This window comes from Nicotiana tabacum, chromosome 23 (genome assembly GCF_000715075.1).
Source record: "Nicotiana tabacum cultivar K326 chromosome 23, ASM71507v2, whole genome shotgun sequence".
NCBI classification, from domain to species: domain Eukaryota; kingdom Viridiplantae; phylum Streptophyta; class Magnoliopsida; order Solanales; family Solanaceae; genus Nicotiana; species Nicotiana tabacum.
The window spans coordinates 98,815,227-98,840,364 of record NC_134102.1 but is presented as its reverse complement, the minus strand read 5'-3'; the positions used below and the strand labels follow the sequence as shown (position 1 = coordinate 98,840,364).

The window sequence follows — 25,138 nt, the reverse complement described above, 5'->3', positions numbered from 1 at the left end:
CTGAGAAACCACGCAAGCTAAAACTCGACTCGGCTCGGAAACATCCAATCTAACAAACTGGTTGGCCAAGGCCTTAACATCCAAGGCCAAAGGCCTCTCTGCTACCGGTAAATATGCTAAGCTGCCCAAACTCTCCGCCTTACGACTCAAGGCATCGGCCACCACATTGGCCTTCCCAGGATGATAGAGAATGGTAATATCATAATCCTTAAGCAACTCCAACCACCTCCGCTGCCGCAAGTTAAGATCCTTCTGTTTAAACAGATGTTGTAGACTCTGGTGATCGGTGTAGATCTCACAATGGACACCGTACAATTAATGCCGCCAAATTTTTAAGGCATGAACAATAGCTGCTAACTCCAGGTCATGTACAGGATAATTCTTCTCATGCACCTTTAATTGTCTGGATGCATAGGCAATCACCCTACCGTCTTGCATCAACACTGCGCCGAGACCAATACGCGACGCATCACAATACACAGTATAAGATCCTGTACCTGTAGGTAATACCAATACTGGGGCTGTAGTCAAAGTTGTCTTGAGCTTTTGGAAGCTCTCCTCACATTCCTCAGTCCACCTGAACGGAGCACCCTTCTGGGTCAATTTGGTCATAGATGCAGCAATAGAAGAGAAACCCTTTACAAATTGGCGATAATACCCAGCCAAACCAAGGAAACTCCGGATTTTCGTAACTGAGGACGGTCTGGACCAACTCTGCACTGCTTCAATCTTCTTTAGATCTACCTTGATCCCCTCACACGAAACTACATGACCCAAAAATCCCACTGAATCAAGCCAGAATTCACACTTTGAAAATTTTGCATATAACTTCCTTTCTCTCAAAATCTGAAGCACAGTCCTCAGGTGTTGTTCATGATCTTCCCGACTCTGGGTATATACCATAATGTCGTCAATAAACAGAATGATGAAGGAATTAAGATAGGGTTAAAATACACTATTCATTAAGTGCATAAATGTTGTTGGGGCATTGGTCAGCCCAAAAGACATCACAAGGAACTCGCAATGACCGTACCGAGTCCTGAAAGCAGTCTTCGGAATATCTGGCTCCCGAATCTTCAACTGATGATAGCCTGAACGCAAGTCAATTTTAGAGAATACCCTGGCACCCTGAAGCTGATCAAATAAGTCCTCAATAAGTGGCAATGGATACTTGTTCTTCACTGTAACCTTGTTCAACTGGCGATAATCAATACACATCCGCATAGAACCATCCTTCTTCTTTACAAATAAGACAGGAGCACCCCACGGCGATGCACTAGGCCGAATGAAACCCTTATCAAGCAATTCCTGTAATTGTTCTTTTAATTCTTTCAACTCTGCTGGGGCCATACGGTATGGTGGAATAGAAATGGGTTGAGTACCCGGTAATAGATCAATACCAAAATCAATATCCCTTTCGGGTGGCATACCCGGAAGATCTGCTAGAAATACATCGGGAAAATCCCTTACTACAGGAACTGACTCTACAGTAGGAGTATCAATACTAACATCTCTCACATAGGCCAGATACACATCACACCCCTTCTCAACTATTCGTTGAGCTTTAAGAAATGAAACAACCCTGCTAGGAACATGATCAGAGGTACCTCTCCACTCTAGATGCAGTAGACCCAGCATAGCCAATGTCACCGTCTTGGCTTAATAATCAAGAATAGCATGATAGGGCGACAACCAGTCCATGCCCAAAATAATATCGAAATCCACCATACTGAGCAATAATAAATCAGCTCTGGTCTCAAAATCACTGATAACAATTAAACACGACCGATACACACAGTCCACAATAATGGATTCACCCACAGGTGTAGATACATAAACAGAAGAACTCAAGTAATCACGTGATACACCCAAATACGGGGCAAAATAAGATGACACATAAGAATAAGTGGAGCCTGGATCAAATAAAACTAATGCATCTCTATGACAGACCGGAATAATACCTGTGATAACAGAATCGGATGCAACGGCATCTATCCTAGAAGGAAGGGCATAATATCTGGCCTGGCCTCCCCCTCTAGGGCGACCTCTACCTGTCCGACCTCCACCTCTAGCTGGCTGTGCAGGTGGAGTGGCAACTGGTGCAGTAATCATGGCCTAAGAAGCCTGAGGACCCTGTGGAATAGGTGGGGCCTGAGAAATTGTGGAGGTGCACCCCTCATAAATCTGGGGCAATCTCTCATAATATGACGAGTGTCACCACACTCAAAACAAGCTCTCAGAGGACGTGGCTGTTGTGGCTGGCTCGGGCCTGATCGGTTGGACTGACTGCTGATAGCACCCGGTGTAGGAGGTACATAAGATACTGGTGGTGCATAATATGGAACCTAAGGTCTGGGAGTAGTCGGAATACCACTGGAAGCTGGAAGTGCTGAATGAATAGGATGACTCACATAACCTCTACCATGACGGGCTGCAACTGGGGCACGAGAATTATTATATGTTCCAGAACCTCGGGGTCTCTTAGCTTCCCTCTCTTCCCTCTCTCGAGTTCGCATACCTTCCAATCTTCTAGAAATTGACACCACATGTTGGTATGTGATGTCCATATCTAGCTCTTGGGCCATACTGTATCTGATACTAGGGTGAAGACCCTCAATAAATTTGCGAACTCGCTCTCAAACAGTAGCAACTAAGGCTAGTGCATGCCTAGCCAAATCACTGAATCGGACCGTATACTCTGACAAAGTCATAGAACCCTGGTGCAACTGCTCAAACTCTGCGCGCCATGCATCCCTAAGACTCTGAGGAACATACTCCCTTAAGAACATATCCGAAAATTGAGTCCAAGTGAGTGAAGATGCCTCAGCGGGACTATCCAACCCATATGCCCGCCACTACTAATAGGCTGCTCCTTTAAACTGGAATGCAGTGAAAGACACCTCACTGGAATTCACAATACCCATAGTACAAAGGATACAGTGACATCCCTCCAGAAAATCCTAAGCATCCTCTGAAGCTAAACTGTTGAAAGTGGGAGGGTGGTACTTCTTATACCTCTCGAGCCTGAGCTGCTCCCCCTCTGAAACTGCTGTCCTAATATCAGGCCGAACTGGGACAATTGGTTGCACTGGTATAACCTTTGGGGCATGGTCAACTTGGGCATGTGGCTCTGGAGTACTGGCGGCGGGAGTCTGCGCTCCTCCCCCAGCCTGAGATGTGGCAGGAGCAAGTGGAATTAATCCTGCCTGAGCTAAAGTGCCAAATATGCTCAAAAACTGGGCAAGAGTCTCCTGAAGTGCAGGAGTAGTAACAGGCGTCTCAGATACCTGCTCTCCAACTGGAGCTACTGGTGGCTCTGGTGCAGCAGTTCGTGCAGGTGCTCTGGCTGCACCACGTGGTCTTCCTCGGCCTCTGGCTCGGCCTATGCCCTGACCCCGACCTCTTGCGGCTCCAACAGGGGGCGCAGGTATTTGATCATCAGATCCAGTTGTGCGTGTCCTTACCATCTGTGAGAGAATAGAAAAATAATTATTTGAAATTTTGAAGTCAACAAATACACACGATAAGGAATCAAAGAAGTGAATATTTCCTAACAGTTCCATAGCCTCTCGAAGATAAGTACAGACGTCTCCGTACTGATCCGCAAGACTCTACTAAACCTGCTTGTGACTCATAACACCTATGAACCTAGTGCTCTGATACTAACTTGTCACGACCCCAAATTCCCTCCGTAGGATGTCGTGATGGCACCTAGTCTCTAAGACTAGGTAAGCCTATCAATGCAGAATAACAATAAATATCTGAAATAAATAAACTACAATTCAAACAATTTCAACTTCCAAAACCCGGTAGAAATAAATCACAAGCTTCTAAGAATTTATTCTCAATGTCTCTATATGTCAAGGTCTAAATAAAATATAAGGAAGCAACATAAAATGATAGAAGGGGACTCCGGAGTCTGCGGACGCTGGCAGATATACCTCGAAGTCTCCGTGCGCAGGTAACTCACTGACGTCTAGGCTGGTAAAATGTACCTGGATCTGCAAAAAAAGATGTGCAGAAATGTAGTATGAGTACACCACAGCGGTACCCAGTAAGTGCCAAGCCTAATCTCGGTAGAGTAATGACGAGGTCAGGTGAGGCCCTACTGGAATATAATAATGGCATAGTAAAATGTTTATCAATATAGTAAAATAAAATGACATTGAAAATGAATCAAATAGTATGTCACATTTAATGACACCAAATAATTGCAAATAATATCTCGTGGAATCAAAACAGAATTTCCTTCAACTTTATGAAAATCACAACAATTAATCGAAGGCAACTATGGCCATAAATCAATATCAACAAGGGCAATAGCGAGATACCGCCTCGTAGTCCCAAATTATAAATAATTTTACAATATCTCATTTCCTTATATCACTGCGGGAGCCTTCACGATTTATTTAAAGAACATTTTTTTCCGAAATAGCATCCCGCATTTTAGCCACCCTTATCACACCGCATGACTTCAAGTAGTCACCCCTACTAGCCACGCGTATCAAGCCACCCTTATCTCACCGCATGCGTTTCAATACCAAGACCTTATACCACTGCATGCGTATCAATATCATAATATATCACAATTTGCATCTCAAGTACCCAATATTTCAATTTTCCACAAAAAATCAACAACAATATTTTTCAATAATAAAGAGCTCACGGCTCATGCCAGAATAATCCAAAAAAAGAATCTTAAGAAAATATTCAAGAATAAATAATTCAGAAAAATAATATTTCAAATTTTTAATACGTTGCTTCAATATCAAATTTAAAATGTCAAATACTTCATATTAATAATATTTAATTTAAAGAAAATCAACCTTCAAATAATGCACAGTATAAAAGAAACCAAGTTTCAATTAAACAGGTAAAACAATTAGCAGGAAAAAGGAAAACAAATTCAAAATTTATATCATAGATCAATGATGAAGAATATAACAAGATAAAATAATTTAATAAATGCGCAACAATGATCTACACAATTTAAAAATATAATCTTTCACATTTGGCCCGTGTACACACTCGTCACCTTGTGTATACGACTTTTAACACATTTCAATAATTACATTAATATTAATTCTGGGGAAAATTTCCCCCACACAAGGTTAGGCAAGTCACTTATCTCGACTTGCTCCAATTTAATCAAGTATTATGCTTTTCCCTCAATTTTTCGACTCTGATTGACTCGTATCTAGTCATAATTAATTCGATACAGTCAACAAAAATTATAGAAATCAATTTCATAAGAAAATATTATATTTTTTTCAATAAAATCCGAAATTAGCTCAAAATTTGCCCGTGGGGCCCACATCTCGGAATTCAGCGAAAGTTATGAAATATGAATGCCCATTCAACCACGAGTCTAACCATACCAAAATGACTAAATTCCAATAACGATTCGACCCTCAAATCCACAAATATATCCAAGAGGGTTTTCAAATATTTCCAACTTAAATCACCAATTAAATGTTAAAAACAGTGATGGATTCGGGTAATCTAACCAAGATTGAGTTAAGAACACTTACCCCAATATTTTTCCTTGAAGATATATCAAAAATCGCCTCTGCTCAAGCTCCAAGTTGTTAAAAAATGGCGAATTGGACGAAGCCCCCCTGATTTTATAACTTACAGATCTGTCCAGGGTGACCTCGATCATGGGGTCCGATCCTGGACCTCGATCATGGGGAGTCCGATCATGGTCCTCGACCCTGGGGCTCGATCACAGCCATCAATCCTGGCTATCGATCATGGCTTCGATCTTTATGGCCTTCGATCACTGGCCTTGGTCATAGCCCTCGATCCCGGGCCTTCGATCAGTGGCCTTCGATCACTGGCCTTCGAGCTTGCCTTCGATCATAGATCTCGAGCCTGCCTTCGATCCTCGGCTCGATTTCATAGCAGAAGAAAATTTGCAGCAGTTGTTTAAGTCCAATTTTTGATCCGTTAACCATCCGAAACTCACCCGAGGCCCTCGGGACCTCAACCCAATACACCAACAAGTCCTAAAACATCATACGAACTTATTTGAAACCTCAAATCACATCAAACAACGCTAAAATCACGAATCACACATAGATTCAAGCCTAATGAACTTTGAAACTTTTAATTTCTACAAACAACATTGGAACCTATCAAATCAAGTCCGATTGACCTCAAATTTTGTGAGCAAGTCATAAATGACATAACGGAGCTATAAAACTTTTAGAATCGGATTTCGACCCCGATATCAAAAGGTCAACCCCTCGGTCAAACTTTCCAAAAATTTAACTTTCGGCATTTCTAGCCTAATTCCACTACGGACTTCCAAATAAAATTCCGATCACGCTCCTAAGTCAAAAATTACCATACAGAGCTGTTGGAATCAACACAATTCTATTCCGGGGTTATTGTCACATAATTTGACATCCGGTCACTATTTGAACTTAAATTTTTAAAAAAAAAATTATCAAAATTCTATATCTCGGGCTAGGGACCTCGAAATTTGATTCCGGACATACGCCCAAGTCCCAATTCATGATACGGACCTGCCGGAACTGTCAAAACACTAATCCGAGTCATGTTTACTCAAAATGTTGATCAAAGTCAACTCAGTTATGTTTTAAACATCTAATTCCCATTTTTAATCCTTTTTTTACTTGAAAACTTTTCAGAAAATTTTACGGACTGCGCACGCAAGTCGATGAATGATAAATAGTACTTTTTGAGGTCTTAGAATATATAATTAATTATTAAATTTAAAGATAATATTTTGAGTCATCACAGAAATAAAGTAGACATAATATAAATACAAAAGACAGACTCTAGGGGCTGCAAAACGGCTTGGGAAGCAGCTCACTACTAGGCCTTGGGATATTAGGGATGCACACCGGTAGGACCACCAGATGCACCTGCCTCAAATCCTGCACGACTCGTGCAGTAGTGTAGCGTGAGTACATAAACAACATGTACCCAGTAAGTATAAAGTCTAACCTCGAAGAAGTAGTGACGAGAGCTCAACATCGACACTTACTATGGGCTAACAATATAAATACTAAAATGATATATAAGCATCGGTTATGTGAATAATAAATTATAACTCAATAATAAGCAAAAAGTAAATAAACCTTTCACACATGGTAAGTTCCAAATAATTTCCATCTTATAATATTGTGCCTCTCGAGCCAGGGAAGGATATCAAATATATGATTACACATCGAGTGTTATCATGCACGATTATGCCAAGGTTGTACGGCCCGATCCAGAATAATATATACACTACCGAGGGTCGAGCGACATGAACCATAAATGCATTTATCTACTGCCGAGGCGTTCGGCCCACTCCACAAGAAAAAAGGATACTTTATAAGCATTTGACTTAAACGTTATTAAAGGCTAATATACAATGTAATACAAATTCCATTAACGGTCTTTCACAATTCCTCTAACAAGTTCCAATATAATTTAGGCACTTTAATTAATAAATAGGGTGCAAACATCTCAAATAATTCATGATTTGGGTCCTAAGACTACCCGGACATAGGCATAGTTAGTAGCTATGCACGGACTCCCATCACCTCGTACATACGTAGCCCCCACAATTAGAAGCAAACATTAATTTAAATCACCTACGGGGTAAATTCTCTCTTAAAAGGTTAGACAAGAGACTTACCTCGTCTCAAGGCTCACTTTCTGATCACAATTTCGCTCTAAAGCCTCAACTCGATACCGAACAATACGAAACTAGTCAAATGTTATATAAATTAATCAATACATATTCAAAAATTCATATTATAACTATTAGAGTGATTACCCAACTCCAATTGTAGGATTCCTAAAATTCGTTCTCGGGCTCACGTGCCCGGATTCCAGAAATATTTGAAGAAAGTTGTTACCCATAACCTCACGAACTCAAATATATAATTTTTACTTAATTCCCTAACCATTTTTGTGGTTAAATCTAATTTTTATCAAAACCCAGGTTTTTCATCTAAACCCATAATTTTTCACAATTTTACATATTAAAATCTACCCATAATCTATGGATTTAATTCACATTGTATAGGGATTACTTAACTCAAAGTAATAGGTGAAAACCGCTCTCCAAGAGCTCCAAAATTGCCCAAGAAATGAAAGAAAATGAGTCAAAATAGCCTAAGTCCCGCATTAAATAAACCATTCTGTCTCCAGCGATTTTCGCACCTGCGGCTCCTTGGCCGTATCTGCGAAAAGTGCCTCGCAGATGCGGTCCTCCCCTCAGCTGGCTTCCTCGCTTCTACGACCAACAGCTTGCTTCTGCGAGACCTCTTCTGCGGTGAGCTCGTCGCACTTGCACCTCCCCCCGCTTCTGCGATCGTCTTCTTCGCACCTGCGCTTCCACAGGTGCGGTCCTCCTCCCCGCTTTTGCAGTCCCTGGGCAGCCTTTGCTAGGCCGCTTCTGCGATTACTGGCTCGTTTCTGCGAGCTCGCACATGCGGCTGGCCTTCCGCGTATGCGATTAAACCAGAAGCTGGATGCTTCAGCCATTTCCTCTAAGCCCAAACTTGGTCGGCGCCTCGTCCGATTAACACTCGGGGCCCTCGGAGCCCTGTCCAAACATACCAATAAGTTTGAAATCATAAAACGGACTCGCTCACACCCTCGGAACGCATAAAACAACATCAAAAGTAATAATCACACCCCAAACCTAATTGAATCAACTTATGAACTTCAAGTTCTTCCAACTTACTCCGAACGCGGCGAAACATATTTAAACTACTTGGAATGACACTAAATTTTGCGTGCAAGTCTTAAATCACCATACTGAACTATTCCCCGGTTTGGAACGGACCTCGATAGCATCAAAACCTACTCCAGACCAAATTTAAAAAACTTTAAAACCTTCAAGGTGCCAACTATCAATATTAAGCGTCGAAATGCTCTCGGATCATACAAAACTCGATCCTAATATACGCCCAAGTCCAAAATTATCACACGAACCTATTGGAATTGTCAATTCCTGATTCCGAGGTCGTTTACTCAAAATATTAATCAAAGTCAAACTTAGCCTTTTAAAGCCAAATTAAGGAACCAAGTATTCCGATTTCAACCCGAACCCTTCTAAATCCCGAACTAACTATCCCCCCAAGTCATAAAACAGTAAAAGCATATACGGAAAGTCTTATTTAGGGGAACGAGGATCTAGAAAGCAAAATGACCGGTCGGGTCGTTACATGTATAAAACCTAGTAAATTCATATAAATACATTAACCGAGCACTTTGTAGGCGTTTGGACATGAATTCCAATTTTTTTTTTTCAAATTTTGAATTTCACTAAAATTTGGATTGAAGATGAAGTTGTGTTTGGTTATAATATTTTGCAACATATTTGAATGTCTTTTTTTCAAAATCATGAAACATAATTTATACCCCACAATTTATTAAAAAAAAAATAATCAAAACCATCCCAATTTGATTATCCTACTTTAAACAAACAATCAAACATGCTATTGTTTAACTATTATCATATTCTGCTTTACTGCAACACACAAAAGATGCAAAATCAATATCACATGTTCTAATTCTAGTGACACACAGAGAAGGTATAAAAGCAGACATAGCCACAAATTTTTCATAACCATATAATCAAACTTCTAGTAGGCAGAGTTCAAGAATCAACTAAGACTAGTGGGAAAGGCAGCCACACACTTTGTTGAGAAGAAGACATGTTGCTTGCATTTTGGGTTTGTGACTTTATGAAAAGGAAAGTGGGTAATTATTGATTAGCTAGGTTAATAACTGATGGAGCTTTTTTCTAAATTTTAAAAATATAGGGTAAATTTGTAAAACTAAAAAATAACAACCTTCCAATTTTTAATTGAAAAACTGGTTTTCACCAGTTTTTCAAATTTAAAAATGCATTTTCAAGTGAGAATGAAAAAATTATAAGATTTTGATAATCAAACACTATTTTGAAAAAAAAAAAAAAAAATTCTTATTTCCAAACATGCTCTTAGTCTTATTCGCAATTTTCAGATTAAAAATAGTTGCGCACCTACTGTTTGAAAATGATGGATTCGGTACTATAAACAAGTATCAGGTATATGATTCGTCGATTCAGAAAGGAGGATAGTAATGACAATATGATATCTAACATAAAACTTTTCAATTTAGGATGAATCCTTGTAACAAAATCCAACCACCACTATTTTACCATAATCCATCATGAATTTAATACTCTCCCAGTTAAAGTAATTGCATTTGCACCCGTGGGATTGTCCACTTGTGTTGCTTATTTAAATCCGGTAATAAACGAGTGTCGACCGTACAAAGGCCAAAAGGGAAGGTAGATAGAGATGGTAATTGCACCAATAAATTCACCAAAGATCTCCCTATCAGATCTCCTCTGCTAAAAACTCCAATTTTGCTTGCATCATCATCATTTCATTTTTGCCCCAAAAGTAAAAGTACTGTTCCTTTACTAAAGTACACAGCTTGTTCAACAGTAGTACACCCCTTACTGTTTCTTGTTTTTGTATCTTTCCATTCATTATTATTTGCCTTAACCATTTACTTGTTTCATTCAGGTAACAAAAGTATGTCTTTCTCTTGCTTTCTTTACTCTCTTTTCTTATCAACTTTATTTTTAAAATTTTACTGCCCTCAAGTTATGGCTAAAAAGCAGTGGCCTTTTTACGTGTGTTTGAAAATATTTCCTTGCCAAGAAAATACACTGCATGCCTTGTACAGGAGTTTGAACAGAAAGGAATCCAGATATGTTGGTTCTGATTATTATTGCAGTATATGGCAGATAAAGAGAGGAAAAGAAAAGGGGGTGGGGGGTAAGTTTTGAGGGGCCTGTGAAAGGAATGGGGCCTCTGATTTTCAAAAGGCTGCAACAGAAATGAGTGGAACTGCACTGCTACTACCTCAACTAGTAGGAGTGTTGTAGTAAGTAACATTTTCCTTCCAGAGCAGATATTTATTCTCAAGGGTCCTTTAATTCTTTCTAGTGCTAATTATGCAAATAATTATAATATTTCTTTAAGAAAAAAATTATTATAGGGTGAAGGAAGGGGAAATGAAGATGGGATTAGGAGGCGAAAATCGCACTCTCACCGACAAGATGAAAGTTCAGGCAACAATATTTGCATTAAGTTATATGAGAATTATTATATTTGCAATGCGAAGATTAAACTATTAAGGATAAGAGTTTTTTTTTAAAAGTATTTCATGTATAACAGTCACCTAATTATTATCATAGCATAACAATTCCATCATTATTAATCTCCGCATAAATAATGTTTGCGTGATAATATCCGTGTAACTAGTATGTGAATCAAACTCCAAAAGGTAATTTGTCTTTAAATATTTTAATTTAATTATTATTAATATATATTTTATTTCACATACTGTCAAGTATAAAATAAAGTATATAAATTCTCCATAATTTAATACAACTATTATTTAATACCGTCGATAAAACAATACATAAAATTATGCAAACTTTATTCATTCAGTGAACCAGACATCGGGTAAGTTATGTATGGAATATTTTTTTCAATCCCTCTAACTTAACATAGTATTATCATGCAAAATTTTATGTTGGGACTAATATTTAGCGTTCTAATTCTTAGAATTTTACACATATTCTTGTGGTCTAAATAAAAATTTGGGGTTGAGTCGAACCATCTCTTAAACTGTAGATCGGCCACTGCTTGCCTTTTCACACACTCACTAGTCAGTCCTTGTTTATTGATATTCTATTCTATGTTTGCATATATGTCGTTTGTTAGAATTTCTAGAGAAAATAATGCATGCATTAACTTTGTGTATTAGTAATATTTTGTTCGGTATACCTTTTCAATTTATGTATAACTAATATAAGTATTAGTTATACACTCTATTTGGTATTATCCTATGTATAGCTAATGCATAAAAAACTACGACATTAGCAATACAAAGGCTATTAATGCATGCATTAGCATGCTTAAAGATAAAATTATCCTAAAAAGTCCCTTAAGTTAAAGAATATGAAGGGCATTTTTGTAAACAATTAAATTTCTTAAAAATTATGCAATGCATTTTAATTTTTAATACACCACACCAAACATAAGAAATAATCTCTGTATAACTAATGTTTGCATTACTAACTCATACATTACCAACCCCGCATTACATATACACCTTATTTAGCATTATTGTTATACGCCCAGCCAAACGACCCCTAAAAGTGTGCATGAAAATATGAATGATATTTTCCTTTGTTTTACTCATGTGTGGCTCTTCTCTCCCTATCTTTTCATAATGGGTCCATAAATCCATACTCATAATTCATCTCCCTCCCTTCTGCAAAACAAAGAAGCCCATTTTTTGGCTTTTAATACTTCTCTCACTCTCATACACATACACACACAAACTGTGTCTGTCTCTCTCTCTCTCTTTGATTGTTAATGAATATCCATTGGGTCCAAACCTGTGGATAATAACCCAAAAAAGAGACTCTTTTTATGATATAAAAAACAGTTTTTTTTGTGTGTGTGTGTGTGTTAAGATCATGATTCTTCATGGGGTCTGAGGGATTCTGAATTTTCTGAGCTTTTCTTGGGTGTTGAGTTCTGAGTAAAAATCTTGCTTTTCTTCCTCATGCAAGCAAAACATCTTACTTTTTGCATTGTCTTTTTACTCTCTTTTTTTTTTCTTTGTAGTTTTTGAGGGTGGTTGTGGGGTTGATATAGTACACTACTAGTCCTAGTATACTCTTTTTTTTGTTTCATTTTTACCTTGTTCTTTATTGTTAAAGGAAAAAAGAGGTCCTCTTTTAGGACTGTTTGCTGGCCTTTGATTAACATTGTTTGGGGAGAAAGAGGAAAAACCAATGATTTGTTTTGAGTTTTTCTCCACATTTGGTATTTTCTGAGAGAACTTAAATAGTTGAAACTTATAAAGGATCCATCTTTTTAATTTGTATCAGACAGACAATCTTGAAATGCCACTATTAATTTTAATAGGAAATTCCAACAAAACATTTGCATAGAGGAAGCTGCAGTTGTGGAAGTTTGGCACAAGTTCTCAAAGTTGGTTACTTATCTTCTTTCTCTTCTACTGGTAACGTTGCATTCCTATATTTTTCTTGAACCATATATTATTTATATTTTTGATGTTTTAAGCTCAATTATGAGGTGGTGAAACATTTTTTTTCCTTTTCATATCATGTTCATGACTTTTCTATCATAGAGTTCCATGCTATCTGCTTTTCTTTATTTTCAGTTTATTCTTTGCTACTTTTTTTAAGAACATTTTCACCATATATGTGAGGTAAAGGAGAAAATTATTTATAGTGGTTGTTTTTTCCTTCAGCAGCGCTCAACGAACCCCAATCATAATAAAAGAAGAAAAAAAAAGTCATTTCGGTGCACTAAGCTGCTACCTGTGCGTCTAGGTAAGGGCCGGACCACAAGTGTCTATTATACTACTTGAGTGGAGTCTAATTCTAATTCTTTTACGGCTGATGTTGTGGTAGGATATGATTTAGATCTCTTTAACTTTAACCAGAGGTTGCAGGTTGAAGTCTCTAGAAATAGAGAATCTTTCGGCAGGGATGCTTTATCCCCTTAATGCCCTTATTCGGTGCGAATCTTGATTAGTGGGGTTAGTAGGTTTCGGATAACGGATGGTAAAAAAAATAATGTATTATTCGCAGAGACGTATCTAGGGGGTTCCATGGGGCATGTGAACCCATGCTCCCTGCCCTAAATCATGTATAGTAATGTTATATTTTTTCAAAAATATTTAAATATATGTGTGTGCACCCATGTTCAAAGTATTATACGATGTGATGGTTATTGAGTGTACCTCTCTGGGTGAGCTTGTAAGTTCAAATCGTATGTCAATGTCTGATTTTATCTTTTGCGTATTAATTAAATACTTTTTCTTTTTATTTCTTTTTTTGTTTGGTTTATTCTTTCAAAGTTTTCACACATTGAAATTTCTATTCTTCTTTTGTCGCTGTAAAATCTTATATGATTAAACAAAATGTGTATATTAAAACTAGTAGCAGCGTATGATGTAGCATATAGTCAATGGGTTCAACTGATCTCAATATTCAACATGGAAAATAGATATAGATGTAAGAAAATTACTATTTAAAAAATATTGAACTTATAATTCCAAAAGTTCAATGGCTACGTAATCGTAAGAACTAAATGTTGAACCCGTAAAATTTATATTCTGGATCCCCTTTTTTTAATAGTGTACCCATCCTGCCAAAATCCTGGATCCGCCTCTGATTATTCGTCTCATGACTTAAATCATAATCGTGAAATTTGGGATGCTGTATTTATATGAATCTCGTTGCTTGCTGCATGGGCGGAACCAGGTAGAGTGAACGGGGTTCAACCGAACACCCTTTGACGGAAACTGCACAATGTAATAGAGTAAAAATGATCTTTTTTTGTTATATGTGAGCTTTTTTGTAAATAGGTTATTCAGGCACATGAACTGGTCAATGCTTTTGCTGCCTAATTATTCTTATGACATAGGTATAGATCAAATGCCTTCTGCTCCTAACTTACCACCCTGGATGCTTAAGTAAAAGAAGGAAAAAGAGAACAATGTCTTGTCCATCCATGTGTGCCCAATCTCTAGTGTCTCTGAGTTCAAGCATTTTTGTAGCCAACGGTACGAGTTGGATTTAAATGACCGCGTTCCCTCCTTTGATTTCCCCACAAAAAAGGGGGGACAAGGAAAGTAAAAAGGTTAATTTGAACTTTGATGTGCTTGGTGGAAGTAAAAGCTAGGTGAAACAATTTATTGAATGACGTAGAGTTATTTCCTCTACCATCCATCGGTGCTAAGGCATATTGTCATTTCTTGTTTTCCTATAATTTATTATGATAAAATTTGTTGTTTTAGGTATATTTATGTTACTTCATTAACTCTCTAGGTGATATAATGTTGCCGAGTTTCCACAGAATCTGTTGATGTAATCTGCACTTGTTTTCAGCAAAAAGTATAGAGCTGTGAACTGTTGATGATCTATCAAAATTAAATTGTCGTGGAAGAACCTTTAAAGCGTCAGCAGCTATTCTTAGCACGTTCACTTCAGATTGTTGTTCCATAGTAAAAGCTGAAGTAATGTGCAACTGGATTTGCCACTAGAAATGGCGGAACCTCATACTATTATAGACGAAAATTTTCTTCATACAGCCAGTATTCCCATTAGTTTCCCCGATAGAGTTGGTCTGAACAATCAAAACCACGTTATGGACGGACAAAACCACATCATGGATGGACATGAAATTCCTATTCCTTTTATGCTGCAAGGAGAAGCCATAAACAGTTCTCAAGATTTTCTAAGTCTACCAAATTTTCCTCGAGCTGTTGACACCGGAGCAATCCACAGTGTGCTACCAATGAGAAACAGAACAAAGGAGTTTTCGCTGAGTACTTCATATCCAATCAATAACGCTTACACAGAGGATCAGTATATGGAGGGAATACCGATTTCTGCTGTGTCTCTTGCAAATCTTTTGGCTACTAGGAACGCTATGCCCGAGAATCATGAAAATTTAGCGGCATTGGCTTCCTTATCACATCCTGTAGAAGGTCATAAAACTGATGTTCTAGACTATCCTACCATGTTAAATCATTCGTTTGGATCCTATAGAAACTATGAGTTTGATGGTGTCCCGGAAATTGCTGGGACAATTGTAGGACGAACAGGATCCCAACCTTTCCAATTATCTCATGAGAATGTGAATTCAAACACATGGTTCTCATCAGAAACTGCTAGTATGAATTCCGACAGTCCCTCTGGATCCTCCTCCAGATTTAGCAATGAGCTTTCTTTAAGTCTTACATCAACACAATCTGGTGTTGCATGTGGGACTACTATCCGGGACCAATGCTCGGATATAAGCTGCTCCGGTGTCACCAACCATGCTTTCCCTCAAAGACGGTTTGATTCAGAGTTAACGTCTTGCAACAGCAGAAATCTGTCTTTAAACTTTGGCTCATACAAACCAGTCCACCTTTCGCAATTCTTAACCGGATCAAGATATCTTCGTGTGATGCAAGAAATACTTTCTGAAATGGCTCATTTGTCACTTCAAAATCATAACTTGGTAGGCTATAGAGGAAATGGGGCAGAATACGGTGCTAACACTTCTTTTACTTTGAGTTCTGATGATTTGCCTGATGAAGACCGTAGAATCATTGGTCAAATGAACTCTGAAGCAAAGAAAAAACATCTGGTGGCTTTGTTGCAAGTGGTAAGTTAGCACGGTTTTTGACATTATTCCCTAGACTATTCGATGATTATTTTTCTTTGTAGCAAGTGTTTACTCATCATATCGTTATATTATGTTTCGTATTTATGTTAATTTAGGTTGATGATCAATACAACCAATGCTTGGATGAGATTCATATGGTTATATCCGCGTTTCATGCTGTGACCGAGTTGAATCCTAGCATACATGCTCGTTTCGCCCTTCAAACTATTTCCTCTTTGTACAAAAACCTGAGGGAGAGAATAAGCAATTACATACTCGCAATGGGAGAACATTTTAATAGAGGAGGAGAAAGGGGAGTAGAGAAATCATTTGAAACATCGTTCATTCAAAAGCAATGGGCACTTCAGCAACTAAAAAGGAAAGATCATCAGTTATGGAGACCACAGAGAGGCTTGCCGGAAAGATCTGTCTCAGTTTTAAGAGCATGGATGTTTCAAAACTTTCTTCACCCGTAAGTTTTTCCATTTGTTTTAAAAATTTGACTTATATACACCGATTATATAAAGCACTATCAGTGTATTTTAACCTGTTATAGCACGTAACATGTCTTAGTGCTATACTAACTATTTCCGTTTCTGCTTGTATTGTAATAATTTGCATAAACGCTTAACACACGCCCGTTTCAGATATCCAAAGGATGCAGAGAAGCAATTGCTAGCAGTAAAAAGTGGATTGACTAGGAGCCAGGTACAGTTGCATTGCATAAGAAGTTTTGAATATATTCTTTATCAAGATATCGATATTGAATTGTTTAGAGCAGAATATTGATCATTTTCTCTTGTTTAATTCATTGAAATCCTAATTTACACCAACATTTGTTTTGATCAGGTATCTAATTGGTTTATAAATGCTCGAGTTCGTCTCTGGAAACCAATGATAGAGGAAATGTATGCTGAGATGAATAGAAGGAAAATTCGTACCGGAAATCATGAAGATGAAACCAACAATCGAAGAAATCACAAAATTGACAATCGTTTATTTACTATGAAGTGACATTATTAATAAATATATATATATATAAATTAATATATACTAGTACTAGTTTAGTAGAAGATCTTCATCATCTAATAGTAGAGAAGATAATTTGCACAAAAATTGCGCAATTGTACATCTGCTGTATCTAAGACTAGATTTTGTATGCTATGCTAAATATGGTTTATATTTATATTATTCATATCTCTTTTCTGTGTGTTGTTGTAACGACCCAAACGGTCGTTTTGTGCATTTGAGCCTTGTTTTCTGTCCTGATGCTTCACACATGTGTATTTGTGGTTTTATGACTTATGGGGTTGATTAGTTTTGTTCTTAAAAGTTTTTGGGTTGATTTGGACCATTTGGTTCTTGGTTTAGAAGTTTAAGATAGAAATGTTGACCAAAGTTTGACTTTGTGAAAACAACCCTCGAACGGTGTTTTGATGGCTCCAACAGGTCCGTATCGTAATTTTAGACTTGGACATATACTTGGAATTGAATTTGGAGATCCCTAGGTTGATTTGGCTTGTTTTACCGAAAGTTGGCAATTTGAGGTTTAGAAGTTTCCCTGAGTATTATGGAGGTGAGCAGAGCCGCCTTTACTATATTTTAGCTGTCAGGAGCAACGTATATGTGGTGGCAGGCTTATGAGGAGGGCAGGTAGCTGATGCAGCCCTACTCACTTGAGCTTAGTTTTCAGAGATATTTTTTCGGGAGTTTATTCCCCAGAAGGATGCATGGCGCATAGAGTTTGAGCATCTATGTCACGGGACTACGTCAGTGTCAGAGTATACCATCAGATTCGGTGAGTTATTGGAGACGGATACTCTATTTCAGCAGGTTGTAGAAATCGCTCGGAGGATGGAGGATATGCGGGGCTGAGAGAGGGAGGACAGGGAGGCTAAGAAGCCTCGAGATTCTGGAGGATATAGTGGTGCCCGCGCTCCGGTTGCAGCTCGTCATGGTAGAGGCTATGTGGCACTTCCAGCTACTCGCAGTGCTCCGGCTATTTCGAGGTCTCAAGTTTCCTATTAGGCACAGTCACTTTCCAATGCACCTCCTGCATGGGATGCCTTCAGTGGTCAGTCTAGCCGACCAGGCCAAAGTCAGTTTCAACAGTCATGCCCACCGAGAGCTTGTTTCGAGTATGGTGATACCAGACATATGGTGAGGGATTACCCCAGACTGAGGAGGGGTGCACCTCCATAGACTACATAGGCTCCATGAATTTCGCAGGATTCACATGTTATACACTACAACAAAATGGGTCTTTAGCGACAATAAAAACGGCGTTTAGTGGCGATAGAAATTGGTCGTTGTTCATGGGGTCGCTAAAGCTTTTAGCGGCCATTCACAAAAGTGTTGGTAAAGGTAGATTTTAATAGCCACTAAAAGTCACAAAATTTAACAGCAATTGTTTAGTGGCAATAATAATAGCCGCTAAATCCATTTCTGAAATTGCTTTATTTTCTCCTATTTTTACTGCCAACATATCCAATTAAATTGTCGCTAAAATCACAAGCATTTAGAACAACTGTTTTAGCAACAATTGTAATGGCTGCTAAATTCTTCTCCAAAATGACTTAGTTTATACATTTAACGTCCATTTTTATTTTCAGTAAATCCAATTAAATTATCGGTGAAAAATAAACCTTTTAGTGGCAAATAAAAGGTACAATTTAACAATCTTTTTATTGCCGTTAGAACTTTAAATAAATTGGCAAATAATAATAAAATATACTATTAATTCACAATAACATAATATATTTCATTAAATCTAGATAAACAAAATCAAGTACTAATTCATAATATTAATGTATCAACAACATAAAAAATATTACATTATTTGAATTAAATAACTAATGACATTATAACTAATCCTATCGAAGATCCAAAGCTAGCGTTTGGCAATACATTCCCAAATTTATTTTGAAAAATCTGATTTGGGTGAAGTTTGGTTTGAAGATGAAAATGTGGTTGGACATGATTTTTCAAAACATATTTCACTTTTTATTTGAAAAAACATGAAATATGACTTATACCTACAAGTTCTAAAAACTATCACAAACACCCAATAGTACCAAACAAACAAACTTGCTATCTTGTATATACAGAACCTGTTGAAATTGTCAAAAGTCCCACATCGGTGGATGACAATTTTGAATGGGAATTTCACCCTATAAAAGGAGGCCTAATGTTTAGGATTTAAATACACCTCTCATTTGCCCTTTTATCTTCTTAAGGCAACACCTCTCATTTGCCCTTTTATCTTCTTAAGGCAACACCTCTCATTTGCCCTTTTATCTTCTTAAGGCATTTGTATCTTCTCTCTTTAGTATTATTTCACTTGTAATTTTGGAGTGGAATAAAATATTGATTATGTCCGAGGAAGTAGGCAAAATTAGCCGAACCTCGTAAATTCTGGTGTTCTTTTATTGTTGTCTTATTGTCTTGTTTATTATTTAGTGGTTGTCATAATTTTTGGTATAGTAGTTGTGACTCATTCACACTATATACATTTGGCTTACGCAACAATTGGTATCAGAGCCAAGGTACTGTCTAAGTATGCTCTGTGGTTGCAGCATAGTCTGATCTTCCACATCAGAAAAGTTCTATCTTGGTATCAGAGCCAAGGTACTGTCTAAGTATGCTCTGTGGTTGCAGCATAGTCTGATCTTCCACATCAGAAAAGTTCTATCTTGGTAACTGAGTCAAGGTTCTGTCTGAGTATGCTCTGTGGTTGCAGCTTAGTCTGATCTTCCACATCAGAAAGAAAATAATCTTGATTTGTGTCGTCAGCTACTAAATAATATTTGTGTCAAAATGGTAGACAATAAACAAGAAGAATCTACATCAAGTGTCAATAATACGTCATCGTTGGCATCTTCGCTTATGACAAGAATTGTGTCGAATGCGAAATTTGCGGTAGAAATTTTTGACGGGTCAGGACATTTTGGGATGTGGCAAGGCGAGGTTCTAGATGTTCTTTTTCAACAAGGGCTAGATCTTGCCATTGAAGAAAAGAAGCCAGATGTTATTGGAGAAGAAGATTGAAAAATTATCAATCGTGTTGCTTGCGGTACCATTCGATCCTACCTTGCTAGAGAGCAGAAATATCCATACACAAAGGAAACTTCTGCAAGTAAATTATGGAAAGCACTGGAGGATAAATTTTTGAAGAAAAACAGTCAAAATAAATTATACATGAAGAAGAGACTGTTTTGCTTCACCTATGTTCCCGGTACCACAATGAATGAACATATCACCAGTTTCAATAAGTTGGTCACAGATTTGCAAAATATGGATGCAACTTTTGATGATGGTGACTTGGCCTTGATGTTGTTGGGGTCACTTCCTAATGAGTACGAGCACCTTGAAACTATTCTACTCCATGGAAATGACGAAATTTCTCTCAGAGAAGTTTGTTCGGCTTTGTACAGCTATGAACAAAGAAAGGGAGAAAAACAGAAGGGCGGACAAGGAGAAGCACTAATTATGAAGGGTCGTCCTCAAAATCAAACGAGGACTAAGAAGGGAAGATCCAAGTCGAGATCTAGACCCAGCAAAGATGAATGTGCCTTTTGTCGAGAAAAGGGGCACTGGAAGAAAGAGTGTCCGAAGTTGAAGAATAAGGCCAGATATAACAATGGAAAGGCCATTATGGATTCAAATGTTGCTGATTGTGATGATTCAGACTTCTCGTTAGTTACAACAGAGTTATCAACATCATCAGACATATGGTTGATGGACTCGACTTGTAGCTATCATATGTGTCCCAACAAGGACTGGTTCGTGAATTTTCAAGAAGGAGAATATGGAGTCATCCACACAGCGGATAACAGCCCTCTTACCTCATATGGCATTGGTTCAATAAGATTAAGAAGCCATGATGGAATGATCAGAACATTAACAGATGTTCGATATGTACCGGGTTTGAAGAAGAATCTCATCTCTGTGGGAGCCCTAGAATCAAAAGGGTTCAAAATCATTGCAGAAAATGGAGTGATGAGAATATGCTCCGGTGCACTAGTGGTAATGAAGGCCAATCGGAAGAACAATAACATGTACCGCTATCGTGGTAGTACAGTTATTGGGACAGCAACAGTGACATCCAGTGATGACAAAGAGGCAGAAGCAACCAGGCTATGGCACATGCGCTTGGGACATGCTGGAGGGAAATCCTTGAAAGCTCTATCTAATCAAGGATTGTTAAAAGGCGTAAAGACTTTCAACTTGGAGTTTTGCGAGCATTGTGTCAAAGGAAAACATACAAGGGTTAAATTTGGTACAGCGATCCATAATACTAAAGGCATTTTGGATTATGTACACTCTGATGTTTGGGGTTCTTCCAAAACACCTTCATTGGGTGGGAAGCACTATTTTGTAACCTTTGTTGATGATTTTTCCCGAAGAGTGTGGGTGTATAAAATGAAGAGGAAAGATGAAGTGTTGGGAATTTTTTCTCAAATGGAAGACGATGGTGGAGAATCAAACAGGCAGGAGGATCAAGTGTATTCGCACAGACAATGGAGGTGAATACAAAAATGATCATTTCATTAAGGTCTGTGAAAATGATGGCATCGTCCGACACTTCACTGTCAGACATACACCACAACAGAATGGAGTGGCAGAACGTATGAACCAGACTTTACTGGAGAAGGTACGGTGTATGTTGTCCAATGCTGGCTTGGACAAAGAATTTTGGGCTGAGGCAATTACATATGCATGCCACCTCATTAATCGTCTACCATCTGCTGCTATTGATGGCAAGACACTATTTGAAAAATGGTATGGAAAATCTGCTGTAGATTATGATTCTTTGCACGTGTTTGGCTCAATTGCATACTATCATGTGAAAGAGTCAAAATTGGATCCGAGGGCAAAGAAGGCTATATTTATGGGGATTACTTCTGGAGTCAAAGGATACCGCTTATGGTGTCCAGAGACAAGGAATATTATATTCAGCAGAGATGTTACCTTTGATGAATCTGCCATAACAGATAAGGTGACAGTTGAAGATGTCAAACAAACTGGTGGTGCATCAAAGCAGGTGGAGTTTGAGGAAAAATTTATTTTTCCTACACAAGAAGCAGAGGAGGAAACTCATGAAGATTACCCTCTGGAAGAAGAGCCAGTAGAGAGGGAGATTCCAACTCAGGAACCTCGACAACAACTTGAATCAATAGCAACCAGCAGGCCAAAAAGGACAATAACGAAACCTGTTCGTCTCATAGAGACGGTTGCTTGCGCAACCTCAATTGTAGCTGATGGTGTTCCTACCACTTATAAAGACGCAATCCAAAGTTCAGAAGAAGATAAGTGGAGGATTGCCATGAATGAAGAAATGCAGTCCCTTCATCAGAATCATACATGGAAATTGGCCAATCTCCCAAAGGGAAAGAAAAAAATTGGGTGCAAATGGGTATTTGCAAAGAAAGAAGGATTTCCTAACCAAGAAGATGTTCGCTACAAAGCAAGATTTGTGGCCAAAGGATATGCTCAGAAGGAGGGAATTGATTACAATGAAGTATTTTCTCCAGTTGTAAAATATTCCTCCATTAGAATTATGTTGGCTTTGGTAGCACAGTTGGATTTGAAACTAGTTCAGATGGATGTAAAAACTGCGTTTTTACATGGAAACTTGGAGGAGGAAATCTACATGAATCAGCCAGAAGGATTCAAAGTTGCTGGAAAAGAAAATATGGTATGCAAACTTGAAAAATCTTTGTACGGATTGAAACAATCTTCTAGACAATGGTACAAGCGATTTGACAAGTTTATGTTGCGGCAAGGGTACAAGAGAAGCAAATACGATCATTGTGTGTATTTGCGCAAACTTAATGATGGTTCCTTTGTATATCTTCTCCTATATGTTGATGATATGTTGATAACTTCCAAGAATTCGGAAGAAATTGATAAGTTGAAGATTCAACTGAAGGAGGAGTTCGAGATGAAGGATCTGGGTGAGGCAAAGAAAATTCTTGGCATGGAGATAATAAGAGATAGACGTTTAAAGAAACTCTGTTTATCTCAGAAAGAATATTTGAAGAGAGTACTACAGCGTTTTGGCATAGATAAGAAGACTAAGCCAATTAGTACGCCACTTGCTCCCCATTTTAAGCTAAGTACTACTATGTCGCCAAAGGATGAAACTGAACAGGAGTATATGTCAAGGGTACCATATGCAAATGCTGTTGGTAGCTTGATGTATGCAATGGTTTGTACGAGACCTGACATTTCACAAGCCGTTGGAGTTATTAGCAGATATATGCATAATCCAGGAAAGGAGCATTGGCAAGCTGTGAAATGGATTCTACGGTATATTCATAGTACTGTAGATGCTGGGTTAGTTTTTGAGCAGGAAGGCAATCGGTCTGTAGTTGGATATTGTGACTCAGATTTTGCGGGTGATCTGGACAAACGAAGGTCAACTACTGGTTATGTGTTTACTTTTGCAAAGGCACCAGTTAGTCGGAAGTCTATTTTGCAGTCAACAGTTGCTTTGTCTACAACAGAGGCAGAGTACATGGCTATTATAGAGGCTGTGAAGGAGGCAATTTGGCTTCAGGGGTTGCTAAAGGAGCTTGGTATTGAACAAAAAAATATTACAATTTTTTGTGATAGTCAAAGTGCTATTCAATTAGCGAAGAACCAAGTTTATCATGCAAGGACGAAGCACATTGATGTTCGGTATCATTTTGTACGAGAAATCATAGAAGAAGGTGGAGTCACGGTAAAGAAAATTCATACTACGGAGAACCCTGCTGATATGCTGACAAAAGTGGTGACTGCGGTCAAGATTCAACATTGTTTGGATTTGATCAACATTGTTGAACACTAAAGATTGAAGATGAAGACACAACCAAAATTTGTTATTGAGAGAAAATTAAAGATGTGGAATTTTGCCAAGGTGGAGATTTGTTGAAATTGTCAAAAGTCCCACATCGGTGGATGACAATTTTGAATGGGAATTTCACCCTATAAAAGGAGGCCTAATGTTTAGGATTTAAATACACCTCTCATTTGCCCTTTTATCTTCTTAAGGCAACACCTTTCATTTGCCCTTTTATCTTCTTAAGGCAACATCTCTCATTTGCCCTTTTATCTTCTTAAGGCATTTGTATCTTCTCTCTTTAGTATTATTTCACTTGTAATTTTGGAGTGGAATAAAATATTGATTGTGTCCGAGGAAGTAGGCAAAATTGGCCGAACCTCGTAAATTCTGGTGTTCTTTTATTGTTGTCTTATTGTCTTGTTTATTATTTAGTGGTTGTCATAATTTTTGGTATAGTAGTTGTGACTCATTCACACTATATACATTTGGCTTCCGCAACAGAACCTTCATTGCTCAGATTACACATAGGAAGTCATTACTCAGATTACAGTCATGCCTACACCACAACGTACAACTAAAATAATTAGCATTAGCGTTTCACGTATTAGAGTACAACATAACAAAATAAAAATAACAGTTAGCTCAATTTTTCTTTAAGTCGTTAAACCATTCGACTTGATTTTTTTCGGTCATATGAACGAATATCTTGCGAAAGCTGGAGTTAAGCAAGAAAGGCACTGCTGGTGAAAATTTTTCGTCAGCTAAACCATATTTTTGCAAGACAAATTGCAAGTGGGTAGTCACAGCTTCCTCAGAGTAGATATCAATCTCAGTTTCTTACGAGAGTAGATACAAAGAAAGAAGCAGGAACAAGAGCAGAAATTGAGGTGATTATTTAAATGTGGACTCTTTTACAAACTATAAAAGTTTGGGTTAATATCTAAAAATTTAAATAATGTAACGGTCATGTTTTGGCCCAAAATTAGCAATTGAGGTGATTTTGGGATTTGGAATTTAAAATTTTGCCAAAATATGGGCAAAATCTATGGCCAAACTAAGGGTGACATATGGGCTGGTT

The 25,138-nt window shown here is 38.0% G+C and overlaps 1 protein-coding gene across 8 annotated transcripts; it reads left to right on the top strand.

The window, feature by feature from the left end:
• The first annotated feature begins 12,263 nt into the window (after window positions 1–12,263).
• Window positions 12,264–17,438, top strand: LOC107823800 (homeobox protein ATH1). Of its 8 annotated transcripts, none has more exons than XM_075246531.1 (6): window positions 12,264–13,068; window positions 13,324–13,402; window positions 14,906–16,232; window positions 16,349–16,704; window positions 16,880–16,940; window positions 17,082–17,438. In XM_075246531.1, the coding sequence occupies exons 3-6, from the start codon at window positions 15,123–15,125 to the stop codon at window positions 17,244–17,246; spliced, it is 1,692 nt and encodes a 563-aa protein (XP_075102632.1). In that variant the 5' UTR covers window positions 12,264–13,068; window positions 13,324–13,402; window positions 14,906–15,122; the 3' UTR covers window positions 17,247–17,438. The 8 variants fall into 8 exon arrangements, with proteins under 8 accessions (XP_075102632.1, XP_075102633.1, XP_016505998.2 ...); XM_075246532.1 differs by having other exon boundaries at window positions 12,275–13,068; window positions 13,321–13,402; XM_075246537.1 differs by having other exon boundaries at window positions 12,314–13,068; window positions 14,966–16,232.
• Window positions 17,439–25,138: the final 7,700 nt, after the last annotated feature.

Coding starts and splice junctions, on each gene's coding strand:
- LOC107823800 (XM_075246531.1), top strand. CDS start 15,123: ATGGCGGAACCTCATACTATTATAGACGAAAATTTTCTTCATACAGCC. Junction 16,233..16,348: donor TGGTGGCTTTGTTGCAAGTG/GTAAGTTAGCAC, acceptor ATGTTAATTTAG/GTTGATGATCAATACAACCA. Junction 16,941..17,081: donor GTGGATTGACTAGGAGCCAG/GTACAGTTGCAT, acceptor TGTTTTGATCAG/GTATCTAATTGGTTTATAAA.